At 37.0% G+C, this 17,142-nt stretch overlaps 1 protein-coding gene across 1 annotated transcript; it reads right to left on the bottom strand.

Annotated features, from left to right (window-relative positions):
* Nucleotides 1-9,163: 9,163 nt before the first annotated feature.
* Nucleotides 9,164-10,820, bottom strand: tcf15 (transcription factor 15). The gene is made up of 2 exons (XM_046871774.1): nt 10,138-10,820; nt 9,164-9,532 (listed from the first exon to the last, which is right to left on the bottom strand). The coding sequence occupies exons 1-2, from the start codon at nt 10,621-10,623 to the stop codon at nt 9,467-9,469; spliced, it is 552 nt and encodes a 183-aa protein (XP_046727730.1). The 5' UTR covers nt 10,624-10,820; the 3' UTR covers nt 9,164-9,466.
* Nucleotides 10,821-17,142: the final 6,322 nt, after the last annotated feature.

Here is a 17,142-nt window from a genome sequence, read left to right as displayed (position 1 = left end):
TGCACTCTCTGGCCTTGATTGAGGATATCCTCTGGACGATCGTTCCCGCTATACACACACACACACACACACACACACACACACACACACACACACAAACACACACACACACACACACACACACATGCGCGCACGCTCTCTCTCTCACACACACACACACACACACACACACACACACACACACACACACACACACACACACACACACACTACAGAGGAACGCCCTGATCAGTTCCTTCAGCACACTCATACAACCCTTCCACAGCTGGGAGACTTTCCCATGTGAAAACATAGTAACTAGGATGAACACACACTGACATGCACATACACACATGCACAAATCTTTTTTATTTTTTTTAAAACAAGGTTTCAAGATACTAATTTATTTGTGTGTATGTGTGTGTGTGTGTGTGTGTGTGTGTGTGTGTGTGTGTGTTTACTGCAGAATGCTCCTAGCACCTGAACTTGTGTAATTGCATACTTTGGAGCAAGGCATGATGCCTACTAAATGGATGAAAAGTGATGAGGATGATTGCTGTTCGTCTTTCTCCACCCTCTCACAGCATGTCTCAATTGTTCAATTGTTTTCTTTCGGAAGCTTTATCCGCACGACACCATGGCTGACTCCTCACCTCATGGACACAACTGTTGGTGCTTAATGTCTGGGTGGGTCACGTCTCCAAGTCGACGGCTTCTGGAGCTGATCAGGGCGCAGAGTTCGCATTGTACAGCAATTCCCAAAGCAGGGAATTCCTTTACCACTTCCCCACCCAACACATAGCACAAACAATGTGTGTGTGTGTGTGTGTGTGTGTGTGTGTGTGTGTGTGTGTGTGTGTGTGTGTGTGTGTGTGTGTGTGTGTGTGTGTGTGTGCAGTACATAAGAGAAAGAGAGACGCAATAACAAAAGTTTAGTGCTTTTCTTCTTTCAAATCTCCTTCCTCCACTTTATATCTCAAAGGAATAAAAGAATATCCTGAAAAAAAAGGGAAGTAGGAATAATCCAAAACTTCTTTTTGGAAAAGAGAGAAGTACAGTATGCGTCTGTAAGTCATTAGTATCTATGACGTGCAGGTTGACTGAATGGCCGTCTCCCTGGTCACTGGGTGTCTGAAATATGCATGTGTATATATGTGTGTCTGCATGTTTCATGCGTTGGGAGTATATGATTAAAATATTATTCCCTCTCCTGCAATTTGTCCAAGATCTTTTTAGCAAATTCAGCCATGCAGCTTTTCTTCTCCTGAAGAAAGCATTCATTCAGGGATTATAGCACTGTGTGTATCTGTATGTGAGTATGTTCATCATATGTGATGCACTGTACATGTATTCTTTCTTCTTTCCTCACTCCTCAAGAAGAAGTGGAACATTCTTTTACATTTAGTCAAGCAAATCTTTTTTTACCCTAACCCTAACCCTGGTTTGTTATTCTCCCAGATAGTCGTTTCAGTTTTACTTCCAGCTTGCAGCTGTTGCTAGTGCAGCCAACACACAAATCTTATAATTTTGGTGAGATTCTAAATGATAAGCTAAAATACTCAGATCACATAAAATCAAGCAAGAGATCATGCCTTTTCACAGCTTCAATATTTCTTAACTACAGAAACTGCTTATATTCTCTGCTTATATTGTTTTTTTCTCTAAACAAGCTCTCCATTAGTTCGCTTTTATATGTAAATTCCTTCTACAGACCTTTTGCTGTTTTGGTGAGCCAACCAAAACTGTCTATGTGGCTTGGTTCAGCCATTTAGCATGTGTTTTTTTTAATTCAGAGCTGTTGGTAGGCTCTTCTCTGAGATCTAAACACACTAAATGTCTTTCATTGTCATTGACTACTTTGGTGTTTGTTTTTTCCCGATACAATGAGATTCTCTTTTCATCCAAACAGCCCAGTGTATTCACTCATTCTACTCCTTCTGGTCTAAAGACTTACCTTTTAAAATGATAATCAAGATATATGTAGAGCACTCTAGCCAAGTAATCAAGTAGAACACACAAGCACTCATTATTTTATCTACTAAAATCTCCAAATGGCCTCCCACCACAATACTCCACCATCACACCATACAATCGTTACATAAAAAAGATTATTAACACATTTATTAATCATTGCAAAATTGCCTGAAATGAATATATGTAAACATTGTCATGTATCTTAAAGCTCATTACAAAATCCGCTGAATGGGCGAGGGCGGGGGTGGCGGCAAGGCAAGGCAAGGGGTTTCACACTAGGCGACCAGGTAGTTTGCCTATGCCTAGAAATAGTGCTGAAATTAAAGCATCCATTTGTAACAAGTGAGTGATGATTCGAGTATGTAGACTGCATGAGGTTAATCATGCATTAAACTGAAGAAATGAGGTTAATGTTTGCCTCTTGCTCCAGCTAGACTAGACATTTATATTCTGTCATCTTAAATCCTTGTCCAATGATGTTGGATTTTAAATGCCTGCAACTTAAAGTCTTTGAGGAATACAATTGCAGTTTGGTATCCAGTAATATGTTATTTTCTAGACATACTATATTGTTTTCCTCAGGGCAATTCCCACTATGCACTACTTTAGAAAGCTGTAGTCCAGAGCGAGAGAGAAAAAGAGAGACAGAGAGAGAGAGAGAGAGAGAGAGAGAGAGAGAGAGAGAGAGAGAGTCAATGTAGTGAAAAGCCCAAATGTATTGGGCCTAATTTGTCTGGAATTCTCTCTCTATATTTCTCTCTAGTGTCTCCATTCATTTCTTCCTGTGCCATCAACCTGTCTAGTGAATTTGTTGTTAAAAAAAACCGGATGCTTGTCTTCTTTCAACCACGCACCCCTCACCCCCCACTCCCACTCGTTTGCCTGGGTTTGGCATTTGGGAGCTATTCGTCTGCTGAGTCTGCCGGATGATGTCAAGACTGGAGCTGACCCACAGCAAGGTGTGTGTATGTGTGTCTGTCTATGTATGTGATGTTGATGAGGGGGGTTATCCGTGGTGGGGTCGAATGCATCTGTTTTGTTTTCCGGTGTGTCTCAGACATCTTCCTGCAGAACAGCAACCTCGGGGAGCCATCTTGGATCAGATGCCTGGGCCAGCAGTACACACACACACACACACACACACACACACACACACACACACACACACCAATACTCAAGCACCCACACACACACACCAATGAAACAGTAAGAATGACCCGCAATATTGTACTCTATTATAAAGTAATGAAGTTTCCATGCGCTTGTGAGCACCTGGGAGTTCTCTTCCTTTTTTTTTTTTACAATCATTTAGTCTGGCTTAGGACTGATAGGCTGAAAAGAGAACCAGTGCTTGTGCATGTGTGTGTGTGCATGTGTGTCCAACCTGGCTGGAACCATTTCCTGTCGGAACCTACAGAAGTTAACTCTTCTCAGAGGTGGGCAGGCAGGATTAAACAACACTTAATGGTTCATAAATGAGCAGAAGTAAGTGAGACTGGCATGTGTGCTGCTAATTATGCGGCCTTCCAATTTAGGAGCACAATAAAACACAAATATAACACCTAACGTGCATTATGTTTGCTCGTAACGTCAAAACATATGATTAAGACTGAGTGTTGCCAACTGGCTGGTGAGGTATTTTAGTGGGGGCAACCTGAGTACATGGAAATATACTGTAGCAGTAATTGTTAAATATATAAAAGCAAGTAATAGTTTAACGACTAGTTTTGTAAACATAAAGTGTCATCAATGAAATGAAAATGAAAGAATAGTTGCATAGCAAAACACAATTGGTCACACAAAAAGGAAGAGTTTTCACAGACTTTCTTAAATGTTTTATATTATTTTCCATCTCTGTTCTGTTTAGTGATTTGGGAATATCTACTAAATGAAAATACATTAAAAAAAAAGGATTCAAAATGAATGGAAGAAAGTGTGTAAAATCTACACAGTCTCACTCCACATCGTCACATATCGACGTTGCCTCGGATGGCGTACACATCCGACGCAGAAGGGAGCCCCTTTGCGTCGCTTTTCAACGTAGATGGCCATCCTAATTCAATGCTTCAACACTTCAATGCAAATCCCTCATCTTCGGATTCGGGTTAGGGTTAGGGTTTGGGTTAGGGTTAGGGTTAGGGTTCGGGTCATGTTCGGATTTGGACGCGGCCGGGGGACAACCAACGAATCGGTCTTATGTAGTGGACATTTCGTAACAATATTATTATTTATTAAATATAGTATAAATAATCCGATACACTTATTATTATAAATAATAAGTGTTTATTAATATAAATAATATTTATTATAAATAATAAGTGCTCAAGTGTATAGCACGGCCATTTACGTTGAAAAGCGACGCAAAGGGGCTCCCTTCTGTGTCGGATGTCTACGCCATCCAAGGCAACGTCGATATGTCACGATGTGGGGTGAGACGGACCGCCACATGCTAATTCAAAACATATATCTCAAATGTCACACTGATATGTGTTAGACTTTCCTTTGTGTTATTTTTTTTTGTCAAAATCTTTGTAAGCAAGAACTTGTTTGTAACTGGACAATTACAAAAATTAGTTGAATGTCCCTGATTTAGGCTGTTATGATAAAGTATGGTTTATTACCTATTGTTTACAGCCTATCGTCAGATAAGTAATGACTTGGTATACAAACTCCATAGTACAGCTGAGAGAGTGGAGGCTCTGCACTGCTGATCAGAAGGTTAAGTTCAAACGAACATGTCTGTATCACTTGTAACTGTCTCTGCTACAAACATATGGTGTCATGGCTCACTCTGTGTTAAGCTGGAAATCATTATCATCTTCAGTAACAGCTTTATCTTTATTATATTTAGACACTGGCTATGAGTCAGGGGTTGCCCCCTGGGTGAGACACTATTCCAGTGCAAGGCTTATTTTTCTTAATTTCTACATGTGGACTGTTAAATATATACAACAGTGTCATCATTGCTGCATGTGCATGTAGGGTAGGGATTGTAATAGAATCCCTCCTTTACTCAGTAAGGTGTTCCTGTAAAAATATATTTTGGTCTTTCTAGACGTGCAGAGAAGATCCAAGGCATTTGCATGACTGTGCATTTTTTTAACTACTGTAATAATAGTTTTATCTAGGAAAGCTTGAGGTGCTAAAAGGAAAAATGTCCAATAAGTCAAATTTTTGTGGTTACTTGGTAGATTATGACTTTAATGTTGTACAAAAAGACTTAACACATTTCATTTAGCTTAGGTATAATTATAAAGTGACAATTGAATCAACTAAACTTAGTTTTTTTATTTATTTCTAACTGTTTTGTGGGGAAAAAATATGATTCTCCAAACTTTTATCCATTTATTGTTATTAAGCACTTTGTTCTTGTCAGAGGTATTGTGGATGTGGAGCCCATTCCAGGCACAATGGGAATAAGGCCAGAGAATTGACCCCCTAATGTGACACCAGTTCATCGCAAGGTACCACACACATGTACACACTTATTCACGCATGCTTTTGGACAATGGGAGGAAACCAGAAAACCCTTAGGAAACCCAGGAAGACATGGGCAGAACATTTATGCTTAGGATCACACTATGGATCATCTTTAGCTGTGAGATATTAAACGCTACCTGCTGCCCACTCCAAGATTCCTAAGTTGAAAGAGCACTGTGCTGTACTTTAACGACTGCATGTGTATGATTGGTAAAAGCAAATGCTTTTTCAAAGCTGCATGATTAACATGTCAGCTAAGCATGTCTTCAAGAGGCAACGCATTTGCCCTGTTTACTCTAGTAAAGCCAAGGTGCTGTCACATTCCCCAGTAACATCTCAGTAAGTTTTCGGCATTCTCTAATTACATCAAAGATTGCTCTTAATCGTGTTCCGCCTTCTGTCCGAGCTTTACCTCCTTCCTTTGATTCTGACAAATGTGGAATAATTACTGAAGACAATGGGCACTAAACGTATGTCAAGGGACATTGGGTTGAACTGATCCAACCTTTCTGAGTTATCAGGAAATGTTGGAAAAATGCCATGACCACGTGTGCAACAATAAAAAAAATAAACATACACAATGTACAGCTTTATTATAGCACTTACACTGGTGTTAAGCAATCATTCCTTGACTTGTGTTTATTTAACACAACGATTAAAAAAAATCAAAAACCCACTCTGCCACATGCTGCACATCCTGGTTAAGGTTTCATGTGCAAGAGTTTCTAAATCATTTCTAAATTAACTATCTAAACAAATCTGTTAATTATTAAGCAAAGATTAAAACAAATCTGTTAATTATTAAGTAATGATTAAAACATGATGGGACATGCTGTAACTGAAAAATAATCTATAACTAGAAGGCATGACATGGCCGAATGCAAAGCCTGAAGATGATTCTCCTATAATAATATAGTCATTTATTCTACTTATACCATGGCTAAATGTTATACCATGGCAACATTTATAGTTAAATGTTGTGGATTGTCAACAAGGCAAGTAGGTCCTGTTGTTACTTACAGTATATCATATGCATTAAATGATATTAGACATCTATTGTATAGACTTATCTATCTATATCTGAACTCTTTTTGACTCTTACAATGTGTGAACACTTTAAACTCATTGCCAAATTGAAAATTAATAACTTTATAAAATCCTTCAGTATGTTAACAATTTCTTTGTTAAATAACAACCCTTATAGATTATATGTAGCGTCCACCATACAGTTCAAGTCTCTGGGAATGAGTTGATAATACAACAATGTTAATACCTTATCATCTGGATTAATGCCCAAAAAACTATCTAACTAACTGTCAGGGCCATGCTGTTATAGAAAATTAATATACATCATCTGAGCACCAGAACATCAGATTTAAGAATTAAACAGCATCTGGAAAATATACACATACTTTACATATTCTGCACATATACTGCACTGGGTACATTATAATAAGTGCACATCTAATTGTATTAAATTAAAGATCCAAGATCACTGTTTTTTAATGATTTTAATGAAAGAAAAGGCATGTTACAGGATTGAAGATTAGTTGTGGATGTTCTGTAACTTTACACTAAAATGGTTCATATTTATGTATAAATGTATATATACTATAATATTATAATACTAAAAAAAAAGAAAGTGTTTATATTCTGTTTTTTTTTTTTTTGGCTGGCGTCAAGCACCTAATGATTCAGCAGCGTGAAAAATTTAACATTTGCATAAATCATAGTGACCTTATTTATAAAGGTTTTCTGGATAAGGGTGGGTTTTATTTTTTTTTTTTTCGGGAACCTGCAGCTGATGCGGTAAATATGTCATGAGTCAGAGGATGCTGAGAAGCTTTTTTGTCTTGAGTCAGAATAGTGAAAGGGTCACTGTGGATAAAAGTGTGTGTGTGTGTGTGTGTGTGTGTGTGTGTGTGTGTGTGTGTGTGTGTGTGTGTGTGTGAGAGAGAGAGAGAGAGAGAGAGAGAGAGAGAGAAAAGCAATATTACTTGTGGTGGCCAAAACAAATATCACCAAAAGCATAAAAAAAATCTGATAGTTTTGACCTTGGGGACATTTGGCATTATTATTTTTTTTTCTTCAGATTTCTACAGCTTTTTTAAGAATCAATTTATAGTCACTAAATGCTAAACAAATCAAATTCCAGCTATTTAATCTCTTATATGGATAAATTAATAAGTTAATCTTTTTTTTGTCCATCTTTTAGAATTGAGTTTTATCTATTTATGATTTTACTATTATTAAACTCACATCAAACACAGTAGTTCAGTGACCTTGTCCGTCATCCAAAATCTCCCATTTTCAGCCTTGCCTTATTTACTGGTTCACATAACTGCACTAAAAACTCTTACTCTTTTTGGGTACACTAATATTCCCTCTCACACTCACCTCCTTTTCTCTCCACCCCTTTGTGCTTTCACTGCTCCCTCCGTCACTCCTTCTGACCCCACTGGTGATTTATACAACTTGCAGACCCACAGCTGTGTCAAGGTCCCCACACTGACCAAGGGGTACTATTCACCATGACTAATCCATCCCAGACTTCAAAAAGCAAAAAGAAAAAGAGAGGAGAGAGGGATATCATCAAAGAGTGAGATATGCACTAAAGTGCAATAGTGCGCAGGAGCCTTTACTGCTGCTGTATTACTGTATACTTTACAGACTGTACAAGGAAAAAGAATGAATTTTTAAATAAAAACAGAGGAAAAGAAAGCACTTCTTTGCAAAATAAGGACTCCATATATTTCTTCATTCATTCATTAAAGTCATAACTGTTCTATATATAAACTTTAGACTTAATTTTGCATCCTAATATTTACTTTCACATAAGACCGGATTGCTTGCTCTTTGATGTGCAGTGTCCATTTGTTACTTTACCTTCCTCACCAAAGCCTGTGGGTGTTTTGCTGTATTAGCAGGCAGCTTTCAAGCTGCCAGTCTTAGTGCCTTATACAAAGGGAGTCTAACTGTTCTTTTCCTGTTTTTCACCTTTGTGCCCACTGCTATTCAAAAGATAAAAGGACTTTTGCTTGGCCTTTTCCAGAGCCATGGCTGGTGTACTAAAAAGCCCCATAGCTGTGTCAAGACAGTGGGCATTAGGGGAAACCCCTTCAGTTGTTTTAATGACAGTAAAAAATATTAAATCTCATAATACCTTTGTATATGTAGGCCATGCATTCCTATACAGGTGTGAAATGTAACTGTATATTTAGCAAGGATAAATATTGAACTTTTGCATAAATAAATCACAAGACAGGCTTTTTTATGGGTAAATGGTGGAGAATCTTTATACTATGCCCCAGGGAAATTGGATTTTTTTTTTCAAAAACTGTACCTTTTACTTGCTGTCTACAGGGAAATAAAGTAAACAAAATTATATTTATTAGCATAAACCTGGCTGTAAATATGATTCTCTAATTGTAGGATTACTGCAAAATAGTTTAATTGTAATCACTGGAAAATGTCCTCAGAAGCTGTAAAGCATTGCAAAAGAAAAATATGCCATGGACGCATTTGAAAACAAAAGCTGTTGACATACCATACTAGTTAAATTATTAATGCTAATAAAAACAAAGGTCAATTAATATCATTCATATTCAATCCGTAAGTATTTGCAATGGTGAAGGGTCACATCAAGGATGTCTTTAATGATGCAATAAAACCGTGCAATTTCATAAAAAAATGATACTGATAAATCTGATAAAAAATATACTTTATTGTGAGATTCACACAATTTCTGTAGAAAAATCTATAAATTCTCTTTAGAACAAGAACAAAAATAAACCTAGGTTTATGCACTGCATCAAATTTTTCAAATACATGAAAGAAATCAATAAAGAGCTGTCTTGAATCTCTTGCGAGTCCTTGAGTCTCTGCGTGCTCCAGCGCAACTTCTCAATGCGCCTCAGCTCCTGCGTCTCTCTCTCTCTCTCTCTCTCTCTCTCTCTCTCTCTCTCTCTCTCTATCTATCTGCCCTTCAAGCTCCTTCATGCTCCCTGAGTTTGGCCACCTTCAGCTGTTCCGGCTACCGGCGACTCATGCGCAGAGAACCGATTCCCCGCATCCTGAGACAATCTTTACCATCTTTTACCTGCAAATAACACAAATATGGCTTTAGGTTGTGTTACATGACCTATGAGTACATGAATACTACTTCTAAAATAATAATAATAATAATAATAATAATAATAATAATAATAATAATAATAATAATAATAATCATAATTATATTAATAATAATAACAATAATATTCATAATATTCATAATAATAATGAGAAGAAAGAAAACAGCAGCCATCACCATTATTATTATTATTGTTGTTATTATTATTATTATTATTATTATTATTATTATTATTATTATTATTATTTTATTATCATCATTATCATAGCAAAACGTTTCTCTGCAACTGACAAGTATGAAAAACTTGATGAGTCCAAATAATATCTAAATGAAACTTTTTACCAAACACACATGAATCAGATGTCCTGGTACCATTTGGGTCAGTTACAGAACTATAGAAATGACATTCAAGTATTTCATGGAAATGTGTAAATAAAAAAAATTGCATGTCCATGAGAAAAATAATACACTTTGTTTAAAGGAAATAAACAGACTCATTTTTTCCCCCAGCTATTCTGTGAGCACTGCGAATAAACAAGTTAGGAGTGCACTTAAACATCCTGTTTCCTTACCCCTTTTCTCTGGTTGCTGAGGCAGAAGGTGCAGATGGTTCGAGGCTGTTTGCCCCCGGTTTCCCCCTGCGCGCTGCAGACGGCGCTTAGACACGGCTGCGCGTCCTCGTCGCCGTCTCCTGTGAGCAGCACGTTGGCCAGGTGGGAGATGTAACTGGAGGCAAGGCGCAGGGTCTCGATCTTGGAGAGCTTTCTGTCCACCGGCTCGGTGGGTATGAGAGTCCGTAAAGCCGTGAAGGCGGTGTTGACGCTCTGCGTGCGGTCGCGTTCCCGCGCGTTCGCCGCGTTCCGCTGCTTGACGATCACCACGCTGCTCACCGCCGGCTTGCGCGCCACGCGCCGCCTCTTCTCCGCGCAGCAGCCGTAACTCTGCTCCGAGCTGCCGTCGCTCTCGCTGCGCGTCTCCTCGTCCTCCGACAGCAGGCTGCTGTGGTCCGGGTACGCGAGATGAGTCGCCATCGGCCGCAGCATGGCGAACGCCATCATCAAAACGGACTCTTCTATTACACAGTCTATCGAAAAGTATCCAGGGTGTCCAAAAAAGCCGCAGGCTGCCTTTCACGCGCAAGTTATACAAACATTGTGCAAACTCTGAGCTCGGTGGAGCTTTTCAGCTGAACATTTCTCCGTTTATCTGCTTTCTCCAGGACAATCCGTGTAAAGACACACAGCTGCTGTCAGTGTGTCACACAGCAGAGTCTTATAGACAGCTGGGAGGAGCCGGGAAACAGCATGCAAATGTAGAAACTGCCGAATATCAACACACACACACACACACACACACACACACACACACACACACACACACACACACACATAAAATAATAATAATTATAACACCAACAATAATAATGATAAGAAGTAGAAGAAGAAAAAGAAGAAGAATCAGAATGATCATTTTAATTACAGAGCAGTATTTATAAAAATTATTGCGAGATTATTATTGTTATTATTATTATTATTATTATTATTATTATTATTATTTATTATTATTATTTGTTGAACTTGCTTAATAGCTTCTGTACATTGTTTTTGTAATTATGCATATCATGAAATGCATACCATGAGTACCATGAAATAATTACCCTAGTAAATAATACAATAAAATGTTTTTTTTTTAATATATATAAGTGTTAGAGAGACTTTATAAGAGGTAAGTATATAGCACGAATAAACATTTTGCAAAAAGGATGAGGAGAAAGTGTGTAGACACCACGGCTAATTAGAAAGCGTTTGGTATCCATTTGGAAAAAGCTCACGTTTGGTGTGAAGCTGTAATGTTGTGAATGTTTAGGACCATTTGACGCGTTCGTGTCACCTCCAAAAGTGTGGACCCTCACTGTGTTCCCCTTATATCAACTCTCCTCCTTTTTCTCTCTCTCCCGTGTGTGTGCGTGCGTGCGTGCGTGCGTGCGTGTGTGTGTGTGTGTGTGTGTGTTTGTAGCAATTGTATTATTATTATTATTATTATTATTATTATTATTATTATTATATAGATAGATAGATAGATAGATAGATAGATAGATAGATAGATAGATAGATAGATAGATAGATAGATAGATAGATAGATAGATAGATAACTGCAGCTGGAAATACCTGAAGGAGGGTATCTCACACACACGCACGCACGCGCACACACATACACAAACATATTTATCATCTTTTCGTTTTAACCCAGAATATCCAGCCAGCCTCACAGCCATTGTGTGTTACAGACAAACCCATAAACATATAAACCTGTTATAACTTTAAAACTAAAAAACAATTTTTTGTTACCATTCATAACCCCCTCAGTACATAGCTATTTCATGAATATTACAAACATTTGAAAAACTATTTTTGTTTTTTATTTATTTATTCATTTATCTGTTTATTTATTTATTTATTTATTTATTTATTGTTTGTTTGTTTGTTTGTTTCTGTTGGTACAATAGAACTTTCTATCCCTGAACTTTCCACAGTTGCGGGTCCATAGAATTGAGGTTTAGAATAGACATATTCAGTTAAAGAGTACAGTTAAACAGGCTAATCACTATTTAAAAACAAGCTTAGTAATACATATAATATCTTTGGTATAAAAAAAATCACAGACTTCTGGCTTTGCTTTGTGATGCCTGGGGACTCAACTGAGTTCAAAATGAAAGCCTGCTGTATAATTCTATACTACAAGCGAGAAAGAGAGATGCAGGAAAACTGTAAGCTGTCTGACTCCCCATGAGGAATGAATGTGCTGGTATGACTAGGCTATGTGACGTGATTGTAGGCTCACATGCTGGTTCTCAATGGAAATGAATGACTAAAAGTCTTGACCTATGCCTTTTCAACTTTGCCCTCTCTCAGCTTGTGTGCTTCAGTTGTGAGGTCATTTCTACAGGACACATTTTAAGTTAAATTAGTGTATTTGTTAAAACACTTTACACTGACATGGCATCACATCCTAATTTCCCCATACACAACATTGTATGACAGTGAATCAAATAAATTATAGGAATCAAATGAATCATATATTAATCACAATGCATACACTGCAAAGATTATTTACTGAACCACAATAAATAGTGGTTCACTAATTCATCATTTTTTATTAATATTGAAATATTTATTAATATTTTCCATTTGAATATTTATGTGATGTGCTAAAAGTATATCATTAGAAATATATAGAAACCTTTTCTTATTACATTGTTGCCATTTCTAACATTAATAAGCATATATTGATTTAGAAATACCTAAAAATGCTAGAATATTATAACATTAATTAGAAGTAAATTATATTTGTTATTATAGTAATAGTTTATCAGACAAAATACATAGGCTGAGGCGGGGAGTCAGGACAGAGTTATATATTTTAAGAGCCAGTTGATTAGTTAATTTCAAGAATATATAAAACAAAAATATATTTTAATGATTTAATTGTTGCACTTATTATTATTTACTAAAGCAACTAAGTATATAATGCCTTAAACAAAACTGCAGTAAAGTTGTCTGACTTATGAATTACAGTTTACAATGTGAATGTGAAAGAAGTGCCTTTTTTTAAGCAGGTGTATTCAAAATATTTTCCAACATTCCCACAAACTGTTGTAATTTTTCAGTTCAGAAAGGTCTAAAAGTTATTGAGATCTGTTAAGAGCTAAAATAATAATAGTTGACTGGGTTTTTATTATTTGTACTATAAACATAGCAGTTTTGAGATAAGAGCTATAAGCAGTGGACTGGTAATGAGCATAAATAGAATGTTATAATAGACAGTTGTTTTATTAGTTAAGTGAGTGAATGTTCAAAATTGTATGATAGCATTATGAAACCTTGAGAAAAGCTTTGGCATTGCTTGAAGAAAATATGACTGCCAACATATATAATCGTTGTATGCAAAATCCATCATTTGCGTGCTATTATGTCTGTCTTGGCTTTAGATTGATAAAATGCTACTGCAAATATAATTTGCATTCTCTCAGGGCATCAAGGGTTCACTTCTGCAAAGCGAAAACACACACACATGCACTTGCTCCAGAGTCACTGCTCTGGGCCTTTTCTCCCAAATGCACCACAGTGAAAGCTCGTAAGCTCATAGTTCAAAGTGATGCTCTCTCCAGTGGCTTGTGATGATCTTGGAGATACTGCCTGTCTGAGAATCCAGGCTCTGGCCATTTCCGCTGGAAGCATTCAGCTATTCTGCATTCAGCCATTTAATAAATTCCTCTGTCTTTATTTTTATTCGTGTTGTCATTTTGTGAGCAGATGACTTCCAGACAGAGACAAGGTCAAAGAGTTAATCTAAGAGGTCTGTAGCATCTAATCTTTAACCAGGCTCTCATCTGTAGGCTTTCCACACTCATAATGTAGTCATTTTCCGGTATGTGCAAGATGGGCCCCAAAACATCAGAAAAAATGTCAGTCATCCTGTCTGCCTACACAAGAGTATAGAGTATGTAGAAAGTAAGGGTTGGATATGTTATTAGATTAATACAGAGGACACCTTTTTATATTGTTTTCTTCACCAATTTTAAACTTTCTGCAGATTGACATTCTACAATCAGATAATTTTAGAGTGAATTAGTGAATTTTCAAAGGTAATCATTAAAGTACAATTAAAGTTAACCATATAGATTTATGTTAGTATATATTGAATGAAAACAAACCAGATGTTATTTTTTATAGTGCTATAATAACATTTTCTAAGCTGTTATAAGTAAATTTTCTTTATTAGTTAGTTGAATTCGTTTTCAAATGTGGTAGTATAATATATAAATCTAATTTAGGTAGTAGAATAAATAATAATATTTGGTCAGGTCATGATATATATTTGGAATTGTCAGCCTGTTTTATTCTGGCTGGTATACACTAATAAACTGAGGCATAAGTGAAAATTGGATGACTAAATCTATTCCTTTAATTTGCTTAACAGGAGGCAAAGTAGTTCTGTCAGAGTGTGTGACATTAGTTTTACATCGTTGTCCTGCTTAGCCACACAACATGATGCCCTTTTCAATCAGTTTAAAACCCTCCCAGAATTCCCACAGGTTTACAGGCTTGGAAAAAAAAATCTTCTTGTTTAGCTTGAGAGTCACCTACATGATTGACCCAGGGACTAACAGTAATTCACTGCAGAGCCACAGTTGCATGCTGGTTGTTGCTTTAGTATTATAGAAGCTTCACGCTCGGCAGTTCTTGTGTGGCCAGTCAGCATGGTGTTGAAATACTAGGATTTCTCTGGGTCTGCAGTAGTCCGAGCAGCTAGAGTCCACGTAGATCCCCTGGAGTGCAGGTTTGTTTGCAGAACTGGGGAAAGTTAAGTGTTGGGTAAATAAATATGAGGCAGATGTTAAAGCCTACAAATGTGGAAAGAAACAAAAACAGAAAAATGTCATGAAAAAGACAGTAAATGTAAAATATATGCATATGAATGTACAAACCGGTGTGCATGCAAGGAGTCAGTTCTTGAGCTACCTCACACACAGAAAGTTATAGCTTTCATAAACCAAAGAAAGGGAACCTGGAGGGCAGGAGCATGGGGTGCAAATGGCTTCCAGGCTATGTCTATTTCTCTCTTTCTCTCTCCCTCTATCTCTCTCTCTCTCTCTCTCTCTCTCTCTCTCTCTCTCTCATAAGATGTCACTAATGGGGTGCTTTGACAAACATGCCACAGTGTCACTTCAAACCACAGCACCCTGTCCCCTCAGCTGCACCAACAAACCCCCACCCCGCTACGCACACAAACCCTCAGACGCCCAATACCCACCATCTACCTCAACGTTTATACGAGCGACAGGAGTCAAAGGGCATGGTGGGTACAGAGATCCCAGTGATCGTCAGTGATTGTAAATACCACATGAATCACAGTAAAAGCAGTCAGGAGCTACTTTCAGCTTTGTTTCACTGACAAGCTGAGAAACAGTAAATACAGTAGCTGTACTTTGTTATCATTTTATACATTCTATTCCAGGACATATTTCAGACACTCATGCATGCCTTGTACAAGCAAATAATTAATGACTAGAAGAGAATGAGGATGCTGTTGTAAATAGATGATTCATGCTGTTCTTCAAATTAATTAATGTGTTTTGGAAGCTCATCGGGATCAACATAAACCTAAAAACTTTATCACTGATTCAATACATGTTAATCATTAAGCTCTGTAACGTGCAATTTTTCTGCACATAATTTCTATTCAAATTCCACCCAAACAACTGTTGTTTTTCGATTAAGAGATTAATCACATTAGGTCATGCTGTTATGGGAAAATAGTTAGCAATGCAATATCAATATGAAATGGTTTCCAATATCAGTACACCACAGAGTGTTTTATTCCTCTCAAATAAGATCAGTTTGGTTATAATTACACTGTGTATGTATGTAAGAAAAGAAACAGATTAGTTCATATGATCACCTACATTACCAACTATAAACAATTATTCCCTCGCCAGCATCTTTATTTCTCATGTTTAAATTTAAGATAAAACATTGCCAAGAAATCTGAAAGCTCAAGTCTTCTGTCCTGAAGACTTTTTCATGTAGGGAAACTGACTGTTAAACAATAAATAATCATATCTACACATAAGACATAAGAAAAATTGTATAATCTGTATTAAATATCAATACACATTTAGTCTGTTTCTTGTGATTTCTTGTGGATTCTGTGAATTATTTCTTACTGTAGAAATAATAAAATATTTGTATAAAATAAATATTAGTATAACCCTGTGATTTGAACTGCACATGGCTTTTTTAATTAGCAGTGCTCTTATATAAAATAAATTAAAGCCTTTTGATCAAACAGAATTGAGAATTCAGCAGCACTGTGGTATATGGAATACAAGCACATATGATATAAGCAACATAATTTGCATTTTCCTTTTTTTAATTTAGTTTTAAATTAATGTAAGTCACATTTAAACAGATGAAGATGTTACAGGAATCAAGAAAGTTGTGAGGCTTCATGTTCTGAAAGATCCTTAGAAAAAGAGCCCTCACCACTTAGTCAAGTGGTCCTGTTGCTAAGGCAGCTTAAAAGGATAAATTAACCAGAAAAACACCAATAAGGCCAAGTGCCTTTTTTTATATAAATGATATTGTCCAAAAAGTAATATTCTGAGAGTTTAAACAAGAAGGAATGAAAATGTTAGGCTTTTCAGACTATTGACAATGCATTTAATAATATTTCTAATTCAAGTTTGAACTAATTGTGTAAAGAAACAAGCAGGACAAAGTCAAACATGTTTACTGTGACTAAATGTGTCAGGTCTTTGTAGTGAAGAAAGTATGAAGCTGTGTAAACACACTATCAGCCTTAAGTGTCATTAGTGCCATTCAGCTATTTATTGAGCTCAGCAGGGAGCCGACCTGTAACCAGCCTTACGGCTTTAGAGGCAGAAAGCGACTGGACAAATAGAGAGAGAGAGAGCGAGAGAGAGAGAGAGAGAGAGAGAGAGAGAGAGAGAGAGAGAGAGAGAGAGAGAGAGAGAGAGAGAGAGAGAGAGAGAGAGAGAGAGAGTTTGATACTTC

The sequence above is a fragment of the Silurus meridionalis genome, chromosome 17, assembly GCF_014805685.1.
Source record: "Silurus meridionalis isolate SWU-2019-XX chromosome 17, ASM1480568v1, whole genome shotgun sequence".
Classification (NCBI taxonomy): Eukaryota; Metazoa; Chordata; class Actinopteri; order Siluriformes; family Siluridae; genus Silurus; species Silurus meridionalis.
The sequence above is the reverse complement of the archived record's forward strand: the minus strand, read 5'-3'. Positions and strand labels throughout refer to the sequence as shown.

Excerpts from the sequence above, each read along its gene's own strand:
- tcf15 (XM_046871774.1), bottom strand. The coding sequence starts at position 10,623 with ATGATGGCGTTCGCCATGCTGCGGCCGATGGCGACTCATCTCGCGTAC. Across the intron at positions 9,533-10,137 it reads TCAGCAACCAGAGAAAAGGG|GTAAAAGATGGTAAAGATTG; the intron begins GTAAGGAAACAG and ends TGTTATTTGCAG.